At 45.9% G+C, this 21,016-nt stretch overlaps 1 protein-coding gene across 1 annotated transcript; it reads right to left on the minus strand.

The window, feature by feature from the left end:
* Positions 1 to 1,548: 1,548 nt before the first annotated feature.
* IRX1 (iroquois homeobox 1) lies at positions 1,549 to 6,605 on the minus strand. The gene is made up of 4 exons (XM_087736595.1): positions 6,342 to 6,605; positions 2,703 to 3,717; positions 2,065 to 2,137; positions 1,549 to 1,678 (listed from the first exon to the last, which is right to left on the minus strand). The coding sequence occupies exons 1-4, from the start codon at positions 6,603 to 6,605 to the stop codon at positions 1,621 to 1,623; spliced, it is 1,410 nt and encodes a 469-aa protein (XP_087592721.1). The 3' UTR covers positions 1,549 to 1,620.
* Positions 6,606 to 21,016: the final 14,411 nt, after the last annotated feature.

Genomic DNA, 21,016 nt, shown 5'->3' on the forward strand with positions numbered 1-21,016 from the left:
TACTCTTTTTGTTGGAACTGTTACCAACGCGGGACTGCCTGTGATTTAGGAAAAACAAAACAACTAAAAGCAAACTAATTGATGCTATGCTGGGAACCGCAGGATGTCAAAATGAGTCTCTTTTCACAGACAGCCCTTCAGATATGCCCCACAAAATCTATTTCGTCTGATCTGTTTCTCTGATCCGTCTGAAAAACGCAAAAAGTAAAAGCCTACTGCCTCCACGCCTTGGTCAACAGATCTCTAAGCGATAGTTTACCGAGACCCCTCTTTGCTTGCGATGATTTTGTAGCTAAATCAAGATCGATATTCTGATCTCTGACAAGAATTTTATTAATATTTTATTTGAAAATCTCATCGTGTTTCCGACAAGTCCTGGTTTGAGGTTGTTTCAGTTTGGATAGGGCGTCACCACATTATTTCTTAATGACTTTCCCAGCTGCTTCTTTCCATTTTCCACCATCAACAACCATCTGGTATCTTATTAGCACCTCAATGCTCATTTAGTGTTCTCATTTAGGAGGAAAAAGAAGTAAACACTCAAAATATTACACCTTTTAACGGACAGTCTTCGGAAGATTAATGCCTTTATAAACCGATAGATTGTCTTTCTCAGTCTGTTTTTAACCAACAGATCAGAATCGCAGAACTTTCTTCTGGGAAGTGCAAGAGCTGCCATTTTTTTTTTTTTTTTCTGCTAAGATTGTGCTTAATCTCACAGGGAAAAATCTTTCACAGTCATATTTCCTCTGTGTTTATCTAAAGCGTAAATCGTTACAAATAATTCTAGTTCCTAATCTAGTATTTTTTTCGGCTTCGGTCGGAGTGTATACCAAAGCACTAAAGCTCTTGATCCAATTTAGGAACCGGTTTGGAGAGCAAAGTTATACACCAGGGAACTGTGAACAAACTTGTCCCTTTCATTTTCAAGAATGTATTTTATAGCGTAAGTGGAAGTCGGATCCATTTATGTTCGGAAAATGCATACTACAGAACACGTCTGATTCATCACAACTGAAAAAAAAAATAACTTCTGTTTTACTAGTCGAGAACCAGCTTCACTCAGCTTCTTAAATTTACGTGTATGAAAAGCGAAGCTCGGAGCTTGTTTTCGACAAAACAGCTACAAGAGTCATTAAAAGCTTGGATTTGGTATTTTAAGTTTCAGTTACCCAAAGGCAAAAAGATTTTACTTTTTAGAAAACAAATTATAAATGTTTGAATAGATTTGTAATATATGTATAAGATCTGCAGCAACAGAATACATACCTGAAGAGAGCTCATAATTTCATTTAGTTTATTAGACAAAAATATATGATTTAGACAAGTTTTGCTGACGCGTTATTTACAGTCTGAAATCACTCTATATACAGAAAAAACACAAACACATGGGAAACATTTACCAAACAAATAATCCAAGAATGGTTAGAATAACACGATCTGAAATGGTACAATGAAGAAGGGGATCCATCTACAGATTTGTGTAATCGCTTTATGGATTTGCACCACCTTATTGCAGAAAGAGATTGATGGGAGTCGTTTATATCGTTTCCTTTTTTTTTTTTTTTTTTTCTGTCCTTAATACCAGTCTCTGTAATATTTTTTCACCAAACCATTTAATCAAGCTGAAGGGAGAGCTGTTAAAATTCTCGGTGCTCCCTCTTGCTGAGCCAAAGAGCTGCAGGGGGGAAGGGAGGAAGGAGAAAAAAAAAAAAAAAAAGAAAGAAGTAACAATCTTTCAGAAAAAAAAGAGAATCCTTTCCTATAATTGCCTGTCTATTGCTATAGCATCCTAGTATTAGTTAATTGCACAGAAATCATTGTCACTGGTGTAATTAACACAAGATCTTTGAGGTCTGTTAAGTTTCAGAAAAGTTACAGGCTGGCTATGTACAATTGCAATTTAGCGTAACTTTGAAAAGATTACAGCAACTTCTGTGTTGTTCTTGTTGTCTGTATGTATTATTATGGTGATGATTAGGTGTTATAATTAGTCTTTATTATTCAAACACTCTGTTTCACATAAGTAACATTCCTGCAGTGAAAACAAACAAACAAACTCACTTGTCACGGACAGGCTGGAAGGGCGATTTTAGCGGCTGAGGTGGGGATTCAGTTCTTGGTACATTTTCTCTTTCTAGAAGGAGACACAAGAAAAAAAAAAAACAAACAACAAAAACAAAACCAGGAGAACCGTTTTAGAATAACAACAATAAAAATCCGGACAGTGTGCAGAGAACACACATCCCTCTCACCCTCTTGTTCAGACGTGTATATACGTGTGTGTGTGTGTGTGTGTGTGTGTGCGTCCAGCACTATTCCTTACTTTCAATATTTAAGGAGTATGCAACCTTTTCTTGCCACGTTTTTGACTGTCATTGAAAGTATTGGGAGATGAGGGTCAGAGAGGAGGGAAGGAAAGCAAAATTCAAAGAATATGTTTCACAGAGCTATTCCTGCATTCTCATCTTATTTGATGGGCGTATAGGGTGAGAATGTAATAGCCCACATGAAATGGACTTAATGTATGCAATCAACACGCTCCGGGTTGGGGGGGGGATCAACGCTAGGGTAAACTGTCTGTAACTCCGTTAAAAGCAATCAGTTACACCAGGGCTGAATCTGACACCATTCCTCAAGGAGAAGTTCATGTGCATGTGTTGGGGATGGAGGGAGAGGTGGATGCCTGCTGCATTCATTACCTATGTGTTTGGGACTGGTCCTCTCTGAAGGTTTTTCACTGCTTAGGGCTCCCAGGGTTGCCGTTAAAACAGAAGGTTGTTGCTGGGCCTGGAGGTGGTGATTGTGATGAGCAGCATGGTGGTGATTTACTCCCAAAAAGGACCTCACATTTAGGAGGGAACTCTGAGTGAGGAAAGCCCCATTTGTCCAGTTGTGAAATTTGCCAATCTGGCATGTGTAGAGTCCGTGGCTAGGGAGAAAAGCAGGGTGATGGATCTGTGGAGAAGTGTGGTTAACCTGGGGAGGAGGGGGCGGAGGGGGAGAAGATTTCAGGGCGCCGTCGGGACTGGTTGCCGTCTCTGCCAAGGACCAAATCTTGGGTTTGCTGTGAGATGGCATCTGTAAATTGTTCTGTCCCCCGGGACTGACGATTCGTGTGCTGTTGTCAGAGGCCTCCTTCACCATGGCCAGCGCGTCTTCGGGTTTCAGCCCTTCAGACCCTGACAGTGCCAAATCCTTCTCCTTTTCCAGGTGCTGCTCTTCACTGCTTTGTCTCAGGAGCTCGGGCTTCTCCTCCTCTTCCTCGTTGCTCTGCTCCCCATCGTTCTCGTCGATTTTATCTATGTCTATGCTCTCCAGGTCGATTTCCTCGTCGTCTTCGTTCTTCTCGGGGTCCCCCTCATTGTCGCTCCCGAAGAGGTTTGCATCTTCTTGGTCCTTACTCCTGGAGCCCCAGGTCACCTTGTTCTCCTTCTTGAGCCGCCGGCGGGCATTGGCGAACCAGGTGGAGACCTGGGTGAGGGTCATCTTGGTGATGATGGCCAGCATGATCTTCTCGCCCTTGGTGGGGTAGGGGTTCTTGCGGTGCTCGTTGAGCCAGGCCTTGAGGGTGCTGGTGCTCTCCCGGGTGGCGTTTTTGGGCCGCCCCGGGTCCCCGTACTGGAACTGTCCGTAGGGATAATAGCCGGGGGCAGTGTGGGCGGCAAAGGTAGCAGGGTGGACACCCGGATTATCTTTCAGCTCGTACTGGGAGCCCTGCAACACATTCAGACAAGCGGAGAGGAAAAAGCACATCAATTATCTCGTTAGCGTCTCTAACAGACCTGAATAGGCTACTCCGGGAGCCGGAATACGCCTTTGAGCGGTGCAAAGGGTCTTCACAGGCAAATTCGGCCCTCCCCGCTCCAGGCTCTTCACGTTTAGATCAGACAGAGGTATTCCCAGATGATCCCCCCCCTTCTCGCCGGGAAAGGAAAAGAGAGGGGCTAAGCTGGGCTCTGTCAGGCACGATGCGTATTTTCTCCTCAAACCAAATCAAATCAAACGATGGAAATGCAGCAACTTCGCATTCGCCTCGGCGAGACAATTTATTGTGCCCTCGAAATTATCAGGCAGAGCAAGCAGGTACTACACCACCGTTACAAACTAATGCCTGCGCACAACGTCGCATTTATCTGCAAAATATCCAGGAGGATATTATAAATGCATGCAGAGCGTTCTTCTTTGGCCCCAGATCTGCCTTTAAAAGGAGTTGGCGTGAGACGAGACTGAGGACATGAATGCACAACTTCAGTACTGAGACACTTATAATGTGAGAGATTTTCCACACACAAGCCAAGTCGTCCTCCCCCCCGCCTCGCCCCCCAAATCATACACCAAGATTCTGGTGTAAAACATTAACTTCTCACTGTTAGAAGAGCCTTTAAACTCTGGAATGAAAACTGACCCACGCATTGTAGAATATGGATATGCAGACACTTTATCTCATAAGTTTTACTTTGATCTGGGCAGAGCAAACACAAATTGTTTACAAGCGTTTAGAGACGGTGATTTATTTGCAATCAATATTCTTTTTATCATCAGTAGTAAAACACAGCAAGTCAAATTATCCCATCAGGTGTTTTGGTAAATAACATTTTATCTTTCTAGCAACCTCATTAGGCCTCATTATTACCGCAAATTGTCCAGATATTAACTTAATATTCTAACTCTTGATTTACAAATGCTCAGAATTTTAGAATTTATTTCAAAATATCACCGTCACGGTAAATCACTGTAGTAAAATACCAGGATCTTTGCGAGGAGGAAAGGGAACTGTTCCTAAATAGCTAACATTTAAAGCCGTTTTCTTTTTTTTTTTTTCTCGCTTCTACTACAATGTCGCTTTTTTTCTAGTCCAAAAATACATTCTTAGTACTACTCTTGCGAAATTTGTGTCAGCCTTAAAAACGAACCTCTTCAAAAATGTCCGCGAAGAAACTAATCTAACTTTGCCAAACAGTTAAAAAGGAACACGTATTTTAATTTCAGAGACAAAGCTTATAGACAAAGAGAAGCCCGATGTAATTTTTGTAATGTGTTACAGAGTAGGCTTTCTGCACTCCCTTTATTCCGCTGTCTTTTGTTATTGTTGCTGAAATGATATTTTTTGTGTAATGTCTTTTGGGAATTCTTTTGAAGAAGCCACTTGTAAATCACTCACTGCTTCTGTCTCAACTTTTACTGCATTTCCAAAATCAAGGTTAAAAAAAGTAGGAAACGCATGCTGTTAAAAGTGCCTTCGTAGGAAATGTTTGCAGCACAAAATGATCTGTTTTCAGACGCTGACCCCTGTTCAACAACCTATCTACCTACTTGCCGACATATATGTGTTAAAAACCCTCACAAGTTATGTCTTGAATGCACCCAGTTGTAAATATTCATATTTTTATGTTTCGGGGGGAGAGAAAAGAGGGGCATTTAGAAATTAAGTGGAACCTATGCATATTGCCGACGAGAAATTTGGAGATACTAGCAACGAAAACGTTTCAACGCCAACAGAGATAAAAACAGTTAGTTAAAAAAAAAAAAGACGTTTCATTTTTTAACTATTACATTCTAAAGAAGAGGGAAAAAGAGGTCCGAGGACAATCTGGGTGACGGCAATTTCTTTTCGAGGTAACGCCAATACGCCTTTCTGCTCCCATGCGTATAATGGGATGTAGATGCCATCCTTCGCTTGATGCAAATCCGATCTATGATACTCGCCATAAACAGAGTATGAAAAGTTCAGGGAACAGAACGGGCCATTTTTAAGACTTAAGGAAAATGTCTTGAAATAAACTGGGCGTACCAGCTACCGACACTGCACTTTGGCCTTTCGGAAGGAACCTGTTTATAGCTCGGCGGCAAAGAAAAGGACCGGGAGAAGAGGGGAGCGCGCTGGAAACCAACAGAAACCACAGGACCGACAATATCACCCGTCAACACCACCACCAATAACAACAAGGAGAGGGAAAAAAAAAAAAAAAAAAAAGCCGAGTTGCTCAGGAAAGCCGACAAGACGGAGGCAGGAGACCCGCTCAGCCCTTCCACCGCCAGGAAGAAAAACTCGGAGTAGTTTTGCCCGGCTGGAGCGACGGGGCGGATGGGGGCCGCGCCTGCAGACGGAGCCCGCCGCCCCCGGCCCCGGCCCCGGCCCCTCTCTCCCCCGCAGGCCCGCCGGCACAGGCGCTCCCCTCTCCGCGGCGGACCCCGCTCCGGGCAGCAGCCTCCGACTCCGCGGCCTCCGCCCGCCCCTGCCCCCGGCTGCCTCTGCCTCCGCGGGTCGCGGCCGCGCTCGGCGGGCCCGGGGCGGGGAGGGGGACGACGACGGGGGAGGCGGCGCGGTGCTCACTCACCATTTGGGAGAAGAGGCCGAGGTCGGCGGTGTAGGGCAGGAAGGCGCTGTAGTTGGGGGCGCTGTAGGGGCTGGCGTACATGCCCAGCACCGAGGTGACAGCGGCCGAGCCGCTGCCCAGCTCGGCGCCCGCGGGCCGGCCCGAGGCGGCGGCGGCGGCGGCGGCGGCTGCGGCGGCGGCGGCCAGCACCCCGGGACGGTCGCTCCCGTAGACCGCCTGGCTGGCGCTGAGATACTGCGGGTAGCCCAGCTGGGGGAAGGACATCTCCGGGGCGCGGGCACAGCGGCGGAGGCGGCGGCACTGGCGGCGGCGGCGGCAGAAGCGGCAGAAATATTAAAAAAAAAAAAAAAAAAAAAAGGGGGTGGGGGGGAAGGAATTATAAAAAAAAAAAAAAAAAAAAAAGAAGGGGGAGGAGGGAGCCTGAACAGCCGGGGAGGGGAGCGGAACAAACCCAGGCTTCTCTGGATCTCTCTTTCTTTCTCTGTCTCTCTCTCTCTTTTTCCTTCCCCCCCTCTCTCTTTACTGGAGTCAGGCAGGGCGAGAGAACAGAAATCGAGCCGATAATTTTCTCTTTTCGTTCTGATTTCTTTCTGTCAGAGATATATTGCAACCTAGGTATGGAGGAGGAGGAGTGTGGAAGGATTCAGTGGGGTGTCTTTCCTCAAATCTCGGCTCTTCTGTGCTCCTAAATCCCTTAGATGTGATCTGATCAACAATTGAGCTCCAACTGATGTGTCTGCCCTTAGGTCCTAGGCTGATCTTTCAGATACAATTTGAAGTTGATGTTTTGATTGGCACCCACTTGAGCTGCAAGCGCCGCCCCGCGCCCCCCCCGCCCCCCCCCCCCCCCGGTGCAGCACGTGGTGCACAGCCCAGCCTGGGCCACTTTCCTCGGTGCCTGCGTGTGCGTGTGCGTGTGTGTGTGCGTGTGCGCGCGTGTGCGTGTGTCCGCGCAGCTGCTGTGCCATGCCGTGTGTGTATTTAATGTTTAGCAATGGGCTCCTTTCAGAAAAGCCCCCACTGCTGTATGACAACCTGTCTACACGATTTTACAGCTGTCCAACATTGGGGTTTTGCTGTTTCGCAGCTTTAGTGTGTCCCCTTTTAACAAAAACAACTGTGTTGCTGTTTTTTTCCACCTTTAACATTGAGTCCCCCTTGTCGTCGTTGGACTCAGGAACAAACGAGAGTGGCCGTGAGACAAAAAGGGGGCTTTGCAGCCAGGCGACTTGTAACAATTTACCACTAAAAAAAAGGGGGCATATAAATAATTAAATAAATAAATAAATGCGGTCTATCTATAGCAACCCACAAACGCCACACACACACCAACACACACACACACACAACTTGCTGAAAGTCAAAAGGCTCCTAGCAGTTCTTCCCAGAAGAATCTTTAGCTAAAAAAAGAAAAAGAAGACTCGCAGCGATCTTCCCCCCCGCCCCCCCCCCCCCGCCCTTTCTCCTCCGCATGCCCTGCCGACCGATTGACACTCAGGGACAATTATCAGAGGCATTGCGACAGTCCTCGGAATATTAGCAATAAATAATCCCGCAAATCGACAGTGGCGACATGTATGCCGAGGGGCACAGAAGATCCCCAACCCTCCCCCCCAACCGGGGGGGCCTGAGGGGCTTTCTGGATTGTCAAAACTTCTATCCGCCCGTTTCAGCGGGGACCAAAGGAAACGCATGGGGGGGGGGGGGGGATGTTGGTGGGGCGAAAGGACCAAAATGGGCTGTTGCCACTGTCGTTATTAACAGCAATGATGAGAGCAAGGGGTTTTTTTTCCTCCTTCTTCCCCTTTTCCCCTTGGAGCGGGGTGGAAGGTGCAGCGGGAGACAAAGGACCCCTCTGCGAGGGACCGAGGGACTCGGCCGCCTTGAAGGAGATGAGTTGTCACCGCTGTGACCCGCCCGCGATGTTGCCCGTTTCCTCGACGTGGCGGGGCTCGCCCGTACCCCCCCGGGGCTGGCAGCGCCTCGCACCGCCCGGCCGCCACCGCAAACTTTCCTTTTCCTACCGCTGCCGGGGCCCTCCCAGCACCCCCCACCCCCGCTGGGAGAAACGGGGAGCGGGGGGGGCGGCGGGCCGAGCGCGGGGCGTTTCTTGCCCCGACCCTCCCAGCCCCAGCGGGACTGCCCGGGGGCCGCTCTGCCCCACGAGTCCGGCCCGCGGCGGGGCTGGCGCTCCCGCTCCGCCGGCCGCGGGGAGGGCACGGCCGGGCGCCGCTGGCCCCTCGGCCGGCCCCAGCGGAGGGGCACGGAGCGGCCGCCCCCAGCCCAGCCCTCGCCTCCCGGGAGCTCCGTCTTTGTGCTGAAGGGGCGGACGGGGCCGCCGAGCTCTTCCTCGAGGGACGGCGAGGCGCGGCACGGAGGGGGCCGCAGAGGCGAAGGCCCGCTGCTTTTCGGGATGCAAGTGTTTGGCGGGGACGGAGGGAGGGGGGAAGAAGGCGGGGGGGGGGGGGCACGGCTGCCTCTCTCATTTCCCCGAGCCCAGGGCGAGAGCCAGGTCCTAAGGTCCGCGCCCCTCCGCGGGGCTTCGCGTCCCCTCTCCGAGCTTGCAGCAGCGCGTTCAGCCCGACACCGCGGGTCCCGCCGGGTCTGGCCGCCGCTGGAGCGGAGGGAGATGCCTCCCCTCCTGCAAACGCCCCTGCGGGGTGTCTCTAGCCCCGGCCAGCCCTTCCCTCCCCGCGCTCCAGGGAACCGCTCCGTCTCAGAGAGTTGGTTAAACTTCCTTTCCCCATCAGTTGGAAACAGCGAGCTTTCCCCTTCCTATGTCTAACAGGGAAAGGAGGACCTCCCCCCTCCTCCTCCCGCTCCAAAATCTCACCCTCAAAGCAGGAGAGCGACCCTGAGACAAAAATGCACCGCCGTGACAAAGCTGAGCGGGGCTTGAAAATTGCAGCGGTGTTTTGCGAATGGAAGTGTCACATTACAAGGGCTGCAGGTAAATAAAGGTGGGATAAGGCACCGACGCTGCCGAAATCTTCTTAGCGCTTTAGATCTGGGTGGAATGTGTATCCAGAAAAGGTTTCCACTTGGAGGCTTAAGAAATGTGAGTCATCCCCTCCCCCACCCGCCCCCATCCTGCTCAGATCGGTTCAGGGGGGAAAAAAAAGAGGGGGGGGGGAAGTCTCGCTTGCTTTTCTATCAGCCCAGCATCTTCTCGGGGCGAAGTTTGCTATTTTTCACCTTGCGTGGAAATAGAGAAAAAAAATACAAAGTGCAGGTTACCTGTAACGGTGACTGGGGAGGGGGGAAGAAGAAACAGGACAAAAAAATATGAAGGGAAAAAAAAAAAAAAGAAAAGAAAGAAAGGAAGGGAGGAAGGAAGAAACCCGCCGAGGACGAGGAAAGTTGCAAGACCGGGAGGAGAGCTTTGTTTCTCGTCTGCAAAGTTCCCGGCGCAAGGATGAGCAGGGTCCTGCCAACTCCATTAATTATGCACAATTCTGATCAGTAAATGCCAGTCCCTCACCACGCGATTCCTGCTCCCGCATTGGACATTGCCCATTTTTTCTGACGGTTTATTAAGTCACTTTAGTAGGCAACCTTTCAAAGCCCTTTTTAATTCCCCCCCCACACACACCTTGTGCAAGTAAGCTGGGACCAGAGCTGCTACATTAAGCTACTTAGCTTGAAAATCAGTTTAGTGAAGGTCTGGGAGATTCTGGGTTTATTTCCCCCCATACAAGACCTATAGCAGGAGCTTAATAACAAAAGTGAGAAAAGAACGAAACTGTACGGAAAATTACAAACAGCAGCAGCAGCTGCCAGAAGCACGAGGAAAATCTTTTCCTAAACCCGAGACCTAAACAGTCAAAAAGGTTGGTGTGATCAACCCCCCTAACCATAAATTAGCCTGGAATTGTTAAGAAATGGAATAAAATACTGTTTAAAAAAAAAAAAAAAGTAATTTTACACTTAATTAGAAAAAAATCTCTTATTTTTACTATTTTTTTTCTGAGATCTGTGTTTTAGTTGCTCGAATGTCTCCTTAACTTTCGGCAAAACCTAACAAAAAGGAGTGCGGTGCCAACTCATTAGCCGAACAGCGTTTATAAAGACGATAAACAGTCACGTAGCAAGAAAAGGATTTGAGCTCAGAGCGCAAAGCGGAGTCACCTTCCCGTTGGAGAGCGGATGCACGTCTGAAAACAGGCGGGAGAGAAATATATGGCAGGGCTGGGTATAATGTGATTATACCTAAGGTAATCGCTTAAAATAAATTGTATACTGTTTAAAGTAAATCGACCTAAATGGCCACCCTCAACTAATTCGAAGATCATTGGGCAGATAAACTTCTCCTTAAAGAGCCTTTCTCGAGAAGGAGTTTGCTAAGACAGTGTGATCCTTCCAGTTTCTTAAGGCGATGCATCCACTGCCAAGAGATTTTCTCTTTATTAGTTTAGATAGGGGTCCGATAAGAAATGCAAATCCAGACATAGGGGTCGCTGCTTGGCCGAATTTTAACTAAAGGCTGGTTCTGCAGGAGTTGACTAAAGGGTATGTCTGCGAAGAGGGTATGTGAAGCTTTAACACTGACTCTACTAAAAAAATGAAGTCAGTGATATTGATCTGCTCCAGATGTCCTAAGAGTGGATATTGCAGTGCTGGGAATGCGCACCAAATATCTGAGGGCACTGATGGTAATCAGCGCAACACATCAGCCAGGGGGGACTGGCAATTGTGATAACCTGCTGCAAATGTGCAGGGCTGGAGATGGCAGTGATAAACCGCTGAAAATATCTTCAAATGGAGATGACAGAGATGTTGAAAGGAGACACCTAACTATGGGGAGAATAGGATACTAAGCAGAGCGCAATCTGAGAGTGGAGTTCAGATATTTACTAGTCTACGGTTCACCCGTGTAATTTCCACAGAGATACACGCGTTTGCTCGCCGTCTCTGCATGCAGACACGGGCGCGTATGGACCTGTTAGTAAAATTCGGGGTTTATGCGGCGTTGATAATAAGATCTACCAAAAGAAAGGGAGGCTTAATCGCTAAAGCGCCTTGTTTGTGGCTTGAGAAGAAAAGTTTTCATTTAATTCTGTGACTGCTTTGAAACATCCTGGTAACGATTTTTTTTTTGCAAATCCTCTCTTGATTTTCAGCTCGCAGTGGTAATAGACGAAGAAATTTAAGATGATCTATTCAGTTAATAGTCCGTTTCAATTTTCTTTCCCTTGGAAGGAATGTGCGGGGTGGTGGCGGTGGGGGGGGAAGTGCCAAAAAGTAGATTATCCGTATGTTGCTAATTTTCTGACTGTTCTCTGCAGGTAGTTTCACTGTCTTTTTTTTTTTTTTTTTCTTTTTTTTCCCCTCGCTGTCTTTTTTATGTGTAAGTTTAGAATTACTCTACCGTGTTAAGTATCAATCCTATACATTTCAGTGATACATCTGTGGAGGACCGAATCCATCAATTTAATGTATCTCGCCTAGATTCTAATTATGCACCGACTGTCGACTATTCGGATCAGTTGACTGAGTTTTCATTAAGTGTATTATATCTGATTGAGCATGGGACCGTGTGTCATCTGACGACTTGTCCTTGTTTTGGGGGGGCGCCGGGTGCCCGGCTGCGGCTCCGCGGGACCTTGGCGTTGGTTTCCCCCCGTTGGCCACCCGCTGCCAGGCCCCGCCGCCTCCGCGCCTCCGTCCTGAGCGCTTCTCATCAGCCCTGATTTATGAGCCTTGTTAAACACTCATTATTACTTTGCACCTTTTTTTCCAGCAGGGTCTGGGAAACAACCCCACTTTGTGACAACAGGGCATGTGTCAAACAATTATAGGCGGAGAGGTGATGTAGCTCTGGAGCGCCGGATTCCGCCCCCCCTCCCCTTCACGCCCAACCTGACGATCATTTCTGTTAAAAAAAGGTAAAAGAGCAACAACAACCTCACTCTCTTTTTGTAAATTTAATTCACAGCAACAGCAGCCTTCAGACCTCTGACCGTGCAAACGAATGGCTTGGTTTGTCCAAACAAACACAAAGTTGCAATCAGGAATGCCTGGTCGATTCCCTAAATGTGGACGTGTACGTATCCGTAGTACAGGTAGCACAGGAAGGAATCCAAGTCTGAGCAGCTACAGCGTTTGACTGTACTCGAGGTAACGGCTAATAAGGCGTTTACAAAGATTATGTTATTCAGAGAGAGAGCATTTTAAAAAAGAAAATATGGTCATATCTCACTCTCTCTTCTTTAAAAAAAGTAAATTAAGATAAATTGATTTTTTTCCCAGTACCTTGGCAGTGGCTTTTTATTAATCCTTTATCAGTCCTCCTCAGTTGCAACTTACATTTCTTTCTGATAGCAATGCGAATGCACAGATGCTCTCTTCCTTGGCGCTTTTGCAAATGAATTGTTAAAGCCATGCACACAGGCCTATATGAACAAGGAGACGAATCTGTAGAATGAATCATCTGTCTCTCTCTGCGTCTATCTGTCCGTCTGTCTGTCTACCTATCTATGAATATTTTATGGGTCCAAACTTAATTAACAAAATAATTTCCATTTTGTCACCAAAATGATCAACAGCAATTATGTGAGATTTTTAAGGTTTATAATTTTATGTCACCAGACTGTTGCTTGGGGGCAGAGGCACAATTGCCGTGCCAGCTGCAGTTGTATTTATTTGTTTTTCTGTCTTGTTCCTGTAGGGCTGCATTATGCAGTTTTTAATTAGTTTGTGTTTGTATTTCACCCGTCCCAAATCAATGCCATCCTGGAGCAATGTAATGTAAATTCCTGCAGTACAGGTGTAGCTGCTAGCTCTGGAACACTAGGAAACTCATGTCTTACAAATGAAAGCAGTGAATGCCATTCAGCCAAACTGTCAGCTTTAAACAGCCAAGAGGAAGGAGATCAAAGCAAAGAGCAGGAACTTCTACTCTCCAGATTAGTCTTTATGGTTTGAACGCCTAATGCTATTAGAGGGAACCAGGACATATAGCACATCGTTGGCTACAAAGTTACTTCTAATTTTGCTAAAGTCCTGCCTTATTTTGGCCAATGTAAGCCTTCAGAGCATTTCAGGATGCACTGTTTCCTTTGAGGCCTAGTAGCTACTCATCTGAAATTATGCAGAACTAATACCTTCAGAGACACATTTCTGTTTGTGCACATATTTATATAACTTATCTCCTTTTGAAAGATAATTTTGATTTCCTCCTAGGTTCCACAAAGTCTTTTAATAGAACTCGCAGCAATAAAACCTGAAATTCTAGTATCTCCAGACATGAAAAGTCCCTTTATGTTGTGTTTGGTGTCTCTTCTTTCTTGAAATGACCTCTGTACCGTGGTGTATAAATCTATTATTCCAGTCACTGGGGAATTCTTTTAAAGCTTTCTTTTTTTGTCAGGAATAAGAGATCGTTCATCTTTAACTAGGCCACATAGAAATTATGATTCAACAGCAGTGTATATTTAATTAGAGTAATCTCACTTGAATTTAATTACCTAATGAATTATTTGTTTAAAAGGTAAAAAGGCTTGTTTGCCAAGTACAGTGCAACCCACTGATAAGAACTTCCGTTATAAGCACATTAATATTTTAAAAAAACATTTTATGATTTTATATTTTAACTCTTTGGTTATGCCAGCCGCCGGTGGGCACGCCGAGCCCGCTACGACCAGGGCTCCGTCCCCGTCCCTCCGATTCCCCGCAGCGAGACCCGCGCAGCCCGCCGCCGCCTCGCGTAAGTAACGCGCCCCGCCGCGCAGCGGCAGGCGGGGAGGGGGGGGGCGGAGGGGTAGACGGGACGCGGGCTGCTTCACCGGCTGAATTTCCAGGCGAAACGCCGGCGCCGGCGCGATTCAGCGAGCGGCGGCGAGGCCACCCAGCTGCCGGGGGGAGAGGGGCTGCGCGCCGCTCCGCGCCCTGCGCACCGCCGGGCAGCCGCCGGCTGCGGAGCTGCTCCCCAGGGCTGCTGCCCCCTCCCCGCAGCGCCGTGCCTGGAAGAGGTCCTGGCCGGGAAGGTGTCAGAGCGCGGAGCGTCAGGCTGCAAACAGTCATCTTCTTTCTCTTCTTTTTTTTTTTTTTTTCTTTCTCCCTTTTCCCCCAGTCTTGTGGACAGTGCAGCTAATGACAGTCCTTCGATTATTTATGATTCTTCAGCCAAGACAACAAAAACTGACCAGCCTCTACCCTTGACCTTTCTCCTCGGTTCCCAAGTTTTCCAGCTACCGCATTGTTTGTTTCCAAGATACAACGCATACAGTGCTGAACTGCAACACTTGTCAGAAGATTCGTCTGAAAGCACCACAGCTCAGGGATTATCCGCCTCAAAAAAAAAAAAAGGCAGTTGTTTTTTTTTTTTTCTTATGCAATAGTGGGAAGCTCTGCTTGATGTATTCTGCTGACCTGCTACAGAAAAACTAGGTCCAAAAAAATTCCTTTTTTTTTGTTGTTGTTGTTCGTTTGGTTTTTTTCTGCTGCGCTAGGAACTCTTCTGTAGCATTTGGCAATGGGGCCTCTCGAAGGTACCACTGTGCGGCTACCTGTCTCTCGGACCGAGAACTTTAGGTCTGTTCTCCCCCCTTCCTTCCCCCGAACACAGGGAGGCCATCGGCAAGGCCTGAACCGGAGGGCGGGGAGCAGCGAGGGGTCGGACCGACCTCTCCTTCCCCCTCGCAGTGATGCTCTGGCACCAGGCAGGAAGCCCGATCGCTGTCATGACAGGGAACAGGCGTTAAACCGTATCTCTGGAGGTGGCGAAGGAGGTCAGGGGATGCCAAACATGAAGAGGTATTTCTGCCTTTTACCTGCCAAACATTCCTGCTTGCGAAGCACCAGCAAGACGGAAAGGGGAGCGTGTGTATGTTTCAGCCGTGGGCAGGGAGGGTGAAAGAAGAGGCAAGCTTAAAACTAAGGTTCAACAATGTTGAGGCATCAGTTCGAGCCAAAGCCGTGTTTGCGGGTCCCTAATAGGTGGCACTGAAGCTCCCACTCGGGCAGTCCCGCAGCGAAGGACCGCACGCTAATTAGCCCGTGGGCGCACAGAGAGCGCCGCACACGCAGAGGCAGAGCTGGAGATGTACCCACGGTTCAAAACACCAAACTCGCCTGCTCGGCAGGGAAGCCTCCCCCGCTCCCCCTTCGCGCCCCGCGGAGGTGGCGGGGGACTGAGAGCCGCCGGTCGCCCCGTTGCCGCCGGGCGAGGCTGCCTGGCTCCCGCGCAGCCCCCGGCCCGGCGCAGCGCCCTCGCCCCGCTCCCGCGCCCCTTTCGACGCCGGCGTTTGAAGTGAAGATGGGCTCGCTACGGTTTCCACAACAGTTGGCTACTTTGCTGCAGACATGCCTGCTCAAGCCCTCAGTCAATGGCAGAGCAGCTTGCGCAGCGCTTAATTACACCCCAGCGCAGCTGGGCTCGGCCCCAGCCGGAGCGGCGGCGGGGAAGCCCGGAGAGCCCCTCCGGGACCGCGAAGTCAACGCGCGGGGGTCTGGGGATGTGCTGGACGTCAGGCAGGAAAGGACTGGCGGAGGCGAGCCTCAGTCTTTGACTTTCTCTGTCTTCTCCATTTCAGGGTGGGGATCCTAATGTTTTGGTTTGGTTTGGTTTTTTTTTTTCATGATTTTTGGAGGTCTGCTGAAGAGAAGCAGCTTGATGCACAGGTTGCACAAGCTGCTGGCACCGTGGCAGCAGTGGAGCTTACCTGCTTACCAGCACCTCAACTCCTATTTCTTGGTGCCAGAAGTGTTTGGGTATGATGTCTGTTTCGCACTTTCAGGTAAATATGCCAGGTCCTGAACGCAAGAGTAGCCCTGGGTCTGTTACAGTGAGAATGGCATATTCAGAAAATCTCAAACCTCACAATTATATTAAAAATGTTTAAGACATTCGAAGCTGAGACTGGAGTCATTTGCAGATCTTACAGCAAAATTATCACAATATCTCACTGTTTAGAGGCACATAAATATGTTGGTCTCCTCTACTATGCGTCATTTGCACACAGTATTATTAGAATCAACTGGCAACTCCACTGAAATGTTTGAAAGTTATAGATCTGTAGGCCTGGTGTTTTAATCCTTGATGGCCTATACTTTTCTTAAAGTTATGGGCATGGTTGTCACAGCACGTCTACATAATGTACTTTACTCCATTAATTTTGATAACCAAATACATATATTAACAGATCATATTTGGCTGTGTGTTTTTATTCTTACCCCCTTTGGAAGGTGTATGAATTTCCACTGTATTATTGCTGATAAAGTACAGCTGTATAATTTCAATCATGTAGTTATGGTAGGACAAACTATTAAATAAATTTTAGACTGGAACTTGTTGAATTAAAATTCCTCACAAAAGCTCCTCAGATTCTTTTTAATATTCTATAAACAGCATAATTTACAACGTCATTTCTTTCTCTTCTATAGCTTTCTTCTAACACTTCAGCATTAGCAGTTGGTGTATTTTCTTTCTTTGCTTTCTTTTTTCTTAGATGTATAGTGACTCTTTTTGCTAATATAATTGACTTATGTATCCATTGATGGGTGCTGCATTTTAATGGTGACTTTTTGTTTTATCCAATAATACTTTTTAATAAGATTGTCTGGATCATATTTTAAGCACAGGTGTAAACTCTTGCTTTGGTTTTTAATGCCCAGTGTAGACCTGGGCAAGACTTTTGCCTGTGAACAGATTTGCACTCAAATCAGACTATACATTTTTATGCATTTATACACTTAGATACATTTTCAACTTGACTTTACTTAAGGCTTACTAAATTGTAATTAGCTTCCCTCTTCTGCTTCTTTCCTCTACATTAATATACTAAAGTCCATGAGGCACATACCTCTCTTGTATTTGTTCTTTCTAGTAACACAAGAGCATATTTAAATGGCAACACAGTTTGAGCCTGGCCTGTATCAAACAGCACTAGTTCATCGAAAGCATTGCATCAGGATAACAGTGAGACCAGAAATAAAGTGGATTTAAAAAACTAATAGTAATTGAATGAAAATACTTCTACTGAAACACAATATTATGAGAAAATCCTTCATATGTGGTGCTGAGAACAAATATTGACTGGTGGACTAATAATATAGCTTTTCTTAACAAGAAAGTTAATCATGTCCTCCACTGAATTATTGGTCTAGATGCTGTAAGAAACAGGAAACTAGACTGTTCAATTTTTTTTTAGGACTAGGTCTTTGTGGTAGTTAAATCACTGTGGCAAGGAATAGAACTTAGTGTGCACTCATGAGCTGCATCATCGTACTCTACAAAGTAGCACTGAGTTTATTTTATTGATTCATTGCAGTTTTTTCCCCCCAAACTGCTGTTCCCCATCTCATATGTTTCACTTTACTTACGTATGGTACTTCCCTGCCAAAGATGGCAATTTTTAGGATTTTGCCTGGGGTTGAGAATAATAATAATAATAATAATAATAATAATAATAATAATAATAATAATAATAATAATAATAATAATAATAATAATAATAATAATAAAGCAACAACAACAACAATAATAACAATAATAATAATTCCACTGTTAATTCTTCATCCATAACTAGACTGCATCAATTTACAAGACATTTTATACAATATGGATAGATATATTTTTCTTTTTTCTTTCCATATGTATTCTACTGTTTCCTCATATGTTTTGCATAGTTCGCAGACAAGATAGATTTTAGAAGTCTAAGTCATGATGTTCAGAGACTTACAGACATTATTAAGAACAGTAAGGAATTATGAGCATTTATAAACACAACAGGCCCAAATTAAGACCCTCAGTTCAGCAGCTGGAAGCTTTTTGGGGTTAATTACTACACGCAAAGAGAAAACGTGCAAGGAACTATGTACTCAGTATATTCTGCATCCCCAAGTTAAAGAGATTACTGATGGAGTAAAATATTGGTTAGCTTGAGTATAGATATTGGAACCTGAATTGAAATTTTTTATTGTGTTCACCCATGTCCATAAGTTCAAATATTTAACCCCGGATGCTTTTTGAATGCCATATTCATATAATATGAATAAAGTTGGATACAAAACAAATCTAAGCCGAGCAGATGTTTTGAAGGCAAGGAAAGTAAAAGGCCATATCCTGCAGAACTGGGCTGATAATGGGCAAGGAAGTATTTGCTTTTCTGTTTCACCTTTTATTTCTTTCCCCAGCTTTTCCATGAGGGTCAGAGAGTGAAGACAACAACATGGTCATTCAGTAGTTCACAGGTGTTTTTTTTTTTCTCTCTACCTTGTCTCAGGCCAACAAGTGCAAGCATTTGCAGTCGTTCATACTGTGCTGACATCGCCCCCTGTAATTGCACTGACCCAGAACACTGTTTCCATAAACATTTCTATACCAACCTTAATAATTCTAATGCTTCGTGGAAGCAGTCTTGGTGCAGTTGCATTGATGTAGTAGATACTGCCAGCGTAACTCACAATAATCTCGCAATCCTTACAAAGCCTGCTCTGTGCAATTTCCTTCTACTTCACATTATTTACTTGGTCTAAACTACTTGCTGTTTCATATAGTGATGAATGCCAGTTCATTTAGTTCAAATAAAATAATCTCTTCAGATATTGATTGGTGCTCTGACTAATCCCCACTTCATGAGTCCATCTTGGGACCTGTTGGGAAGTTTCACCATAATGCAGTGCTACTGCATGGCTGAACAAACTTCTGTGTTAATATAACAAATTTCCACCTACACAGAGGTTTGCTATGGATTTCTTACATTGTGACAAGTTTATACACTCTTTAAAACCATGATAAGTTCTACAGGTATAAAAAGGACTTTTCTAGTAGAAACTGGAGAATTCAATGGAAAAGAGTGATCAAGAGTTTGACATCTCAATTCTGCTGTTGTTTTGTTTGCTTGTTTGCTTTTGTTGTGAGTTTTTGTGACTGCAGCACTGCCTTGAAGTCCTGGGAGCAGGACACCCAAATTATTCTCATTCAATAGGGCACAGAAGCAGTACAATAGCCCTTCTTGGGGGGAAGGAACAACTCAGTGTTTAGAAGGCTATTGGGCACCCGTATCTCCACTGACAAACAGAGCTGTTAATAATGTCAGTATGCTGACATATAAAACTTGGATCCTACTACTTACATTATTTTGGGTGCCAGTCTTTCTCTCCTAACTCAGTATACTTTATTTTTCATTATTCTTTTTTAGATATTCTCATCTTGCTTTCTTATCCTTTGCCCATTCATTGCCACTTTTTTCTTTTGTCTCCATCTCCCATCTTCCATGTTCCTATTTATTCATCCCGCCGGCTTCATGTTTGACCCTCTTCATGTAACTACAGTTGTGTGACTAATTATGCTACCCTTTTCACTTCACTAAAACTTACACTTGAAAGAGAATGTATGTATGCAACAGTGAAAACATTTCTGGATTTGTTTATTTTTGTGTTCCTAACAGTTGCTGATTAATATGAACATGTTTTGGAGAAAAAATGGTGGCCTGTGGATGCAATCTGATCTTCAGCTAGAGTTGATGTCAAGTAACGTTACAGTTTGGCATCTGAGTGCTCACAGTGATAGAAAAGCGTGTTGGTGTGTGTGCATTTAACTGCACGTCGTGCTCTGTGCATGTAGTACTTGTACAGCTTCCCCAGTTGTAAGGGAATTAATTCATACATATACAGTTTTGAACACTTTTGTATGATTACTACTATTTAGCTTTACTTGACATTTATTTATGGGCAAGAGTAGAAATGAAGGAATAAATGTAACAAAGGAAATAAAAAGCATTTAAAACCACCTAAAGGATTACTTCAGCTAGCTGGACAAGTCCATGGGGCAAGTGAGGATGCAGCCAAGGACATAGAGACATAGATGAAAACACAAAGGACCATTCTCCAGTTCAGGACCTGAACCTGAGAAGTGAACTTCAAGATGGATGGACCACTGGTTGGCCTGTGACATTCCAAGGGTGATCATGGTACAAAGCCCTGCTGGGGGAGTTACTGGTGGAGTCCCTCAGCACTTCATGTAGGAACTCATACTGTTTCTTATTAACCTAGGAGCTAGGATAGAGTGTACCCTTAGCAAGTTTGCAGATCATACCACATTGGGTGGGAGTGGCTCTTTCACTGTAGGGCATGCAGTTATTCAGAAGGACATTGATAGCCTGGAGAAAGAATCCAGCAGGAATCTCATGAGGCTCAGCACAGGTGAATGCAGAGTCCTGGCCCTGGTCTGGGAAGACATCCTTCTTCCACACAGAGTTGGCCTCAACTGGTTGAAAAGCAATTTTGTGAAAAAGGACCTAAGGGCCCCAGTGGACAACAGAAGGAACATGAGCCAGCAATGAGCAGCAGTTGCAGTGAAGAAGACCAGCTGCATATTGGGCAGTAATAGTGTTTGTGTAGCCAGTAGGAAGGAAGTAATTATTCTCCTCTGTTTAACACTTGTGAGACTCCATGTGAAGGACTCTCCATTTTTTAGCTTTCCAGTGCAAGAGAGATATTGGCATGATGCAGCCAGTGTGGTGGAGGGCTACCAAGATGATTAGAAGCCTAGAGCTCATGACGAGGAGAGGCTGGGAGAGTTGTGTTTGTTCAGCTAAGAAGAACAGGCTAATGGGAGATCTTCTTGCTGCCTTCAGGTACTTATCGGTAAAGTGTAAAAAAGATAGAAACAAGCGCTTCTTAGAGGTGGCAGGATGAGAAGCAGAAGACACAGGTTGTTATATGGGAAATTA

Source organism: Nipponia nippon, unplaced genomic scaffold (genome assembly GCF_047370975.1).
Source record: "Nipponia nippon isolate SJK-2023a ecotype South Korea unplaced genomic scaffold, ASM4737097v1 scaffold_1, whole genome shotgun sequence".
NCBI lineage: Eukaryota > Metazoa > Chordata > Aves > Pelecaniformes > Threskiornithidae > Nipponia > Nipponia nippon.

Bases quoted from the DNA above. Each gene is read 5' to 3' on its own strand.
- IRX1 (XM_087736595.1), bottom strand. From the start codon at position 6,605: ATGTCCTTCCCCCAGCTGGGCTACCCGCAGTATCTCAGCGCCAGCCAG. The intron at 3,718-6,341 runs GTGAGTGAGCAC...AATGTGTTGCAG, and splicing joins TCGGCCTCTTCTCCCAAATG to GGCTCCCAGTACGAGCTGAA. The intron at 2,138-2,702 runs GTAATGAATGCA...GTCTCCTTCTAG, and splicing joins GACCAGTCCCAAACACATAG to AAAGAGAAAATGTACCAAGA.